Source organism: Austrofundulus limnaeus, unplaced genomic scaffold (assembly GCF_001266775.1).
Source record: "Austrofundulus limnaeus strain Quisiro unplaced genomic scaffold, Austrofundulus_limnaeus-1.0 Scaffold44, whole genome shotgun sequence".
NCBI classification, from domain to species: Eukaryota; Metazoa; Chordata; class Actinopteri; order Cyprinodontiformes; family Rivulidae; genus Austrofundulus; species Austrofundulus limnaeus.
Genome location: NW_013952446.1, coordinates 481426 through 483868, shown reverse-complemented (window position 1 = coordinate 483868; position 2443 = coordinate 481426). Strand labels below are relative to the sequence as shown.

The 2443-nt window shown below is 38.0% G+C and overlaps 1 protein-coding gene across 2 annotated transcripts in view; it reads right to left on the bottom strand.

Annotated features, from left to right (window-relative positions):
• Window positions 1-2443, bottom strand: part of gstcd (glutathione S-transferase, C-terminal domain containing) — a 62747-nt gene that overhangs the window by 53431 nt on the left and 6873 nt on the right. For both annotated transcript variants that reach the window (XM_014007741.1, XM_014007742.1), the window contains one exon: window positions 1782-2048. In XM_014007741.1, the coding sequence (XP_013863195.1) occupies window positions 1782-2048 (267 nt within the window). The remainder of the gene's footprint in view (window positions 1-1781; window positions 2049-2443) is intronic.

Genomic DNA, 2443 nt, shown 5'->3' with positions numbered 1-2443 from the left:
ACACACACACACACACACACACACACACACACACACACACACACACACACACACTTAGCTTGATCCTATACAACAGCTGCACTGCAGGCATAATATTGGCGACATGTAGCCATCTTTATAATCCCTCTCAGCAGAAAGAGAATGTCAGCCATTGTGCTTCTGTGTGTATACATTCTTGTGTGTTAATGTCTGATTTCAAACTTGACAGGAAAACTGTCATTTGTACACATCTGGGCCCGGGTGAAATTTCATCCAACAACACGGTCCCATCCCATCCTGTGACCACCCAGCTAACTTAGTATCACCCAGACTCTCCAACCACCCACCCTCTTTCACAGCCACTTAAATTCACATTCTTACAGACGTCGAGCCAGCCGGAAATGGCAGAGATATTTTTGCACTGAGAAAGAGGAGGAAGAGGGGCCAGAAAAACCTTTTCCCGTCTAAAAAAAAAAAAATCCAGGGAAGCTAAATCAACTAGGTAAAACTAGAGGCTTTAAAATCTATCATTTAAATATGAGAAGTCTTGTACCTAAACTGGATGAATTCAAAGCACATGCTATGGCTATATCAGAATCATGGCTGACTCCTGCTATACCAAATTCGTTTCTTTCAGTTGAAAATTATTCATTGTATCCTAGAGACAGTACTGATAGGCTTGGAGGTGGTGTTGCAGTTTACGTTGCAGTTTATGTTCACAAGCTGAGTCAGGCTTGATTTTTAATCATCTTTTCCTGTTAAATAAATAAATCAAATCAAAAACAGACTAAAGGCTCAGTGGCAAGGAGTTAGTCAGGGCTGAGGAGACAAACCCCCTCTGAACTATTCACCCTGCTTATCTCTTTCTCCAAAAGCTACTTGATCTTTGGCTGAGGTGATATCTGGGGATGATAGTGAGCTGAGAAATCTATGCATGGGACTCCACCAGCCTTGCCAATGATTCTAGAGGAAAATCAAGTGTAAAAGTGTGAAGTTGATTTATCTCTTTAAACTATAAACAACTCTAAGAAAAAAAAAACTCTGCATTGTGTAAGAATGAATTTTCCTCTTTTATAAAACCTTTAATAGGAAAATTCCAAATGTGAATGGTCTGAATTGTTGAAAAAAGCAATGCAATCCACTGAGATTAATTAGGTCTGCAACCTGGTAAAATATCGTGTTTAAATGAGATCCATTTATACGCAGGACCTCGAGTCTTTTCTTTGTTTTTTACTTTATCAAGAGCAAAAAATAAAAAATAAGTAAATAAAAATCCATAAATAAAAGTTGGAGTCTCAAAGGTATTCTGGCATATTTATTTATTAATGGTGTGAACACTTGGAAGTAAGCTCTTTTAAAGTCATAGTAAACCTAAAAATTCTAAAACCTGCTTTGTTCCTGTTGCCATAAGTTTTTTAATTCTGTTTAGTACGGTGTCAATTTTTAGCCTCCTTAACCATTTGTATCTTGTTCAAAAGTGTTTTATTTTGTCGTATCGGGTTTTACCTGATTTCATCTTGTCTCATCTTTTAATGTCATTTTACTTTGTTACTTTTTGTTCTTAAGACAGGTGCTGTATTTATTTTCATTTTTATTCAGCACCTGATCACTGTTTAATCACGTTGCATCTACAGTCCATGTCCGTGTCATAAGTCTTGTTTTATGAAGGAACTTGACTCACTTCACTATCATCAAATCTACCTGCAAGTATAAATAAAGTTGAATGAATTGAAGGCAAAAACATTTGTTAAACACCAAAGCAAAACTCGAAGAGGAATAAATTAAAGAAAGTAATGATTTACTTTAAGTTTAGTCATTGTTGGTCTGGGCCCACCAACAAAGGGAAGTTGAGGGGTCATCTGGTCCTCCTCCTGTTCCAGCAGGCTAAGTGGATTGTCCAACTCTAATGGGCGCGGGAGGCTCAATGTGGGAAGCTGGGGGTCAAATAAAAGAATCCCACAATCCTTGGCAGCCCGAAGGACTCCGGGTACCTCCTGAACACGGCTGTACCAACGCAGCAGGTGAGGAATCTGATGCAGAGCGCTGGCAGCATGGGCTTGGAGGGAACACTAAAAAACAGAGGCACAAAAGTAGAAAAAGATTTTTAACCCTTGTAAACAACATCTTTAAGTGATACATGCAAAAGCCAAAATTCACCCCTCTGGGTCAGATTTGACTTAACAAAAATTCCTTCAGAATTTACTAAACAGTAAAACTAAATTTATTTCTTGTGTTAAAATAGGTTTTTTTTCCAAGGAGACCATGAGGCCTTGTTCCAATAAAAAAGCAAATGGTACTTTTTGCATACCTTAACCTTTAAAATGGATCAAATGTGATGCAATCACACTATAAGTGTTAAGCGGATCGACTGATTTGTTGTGTCAAGCAAAGCAAGAGGTCAAGTTCCACCAAAATCTCAGAAAACTCACAAGTGGCCGACAAAGAGAAGAATACATATATATAT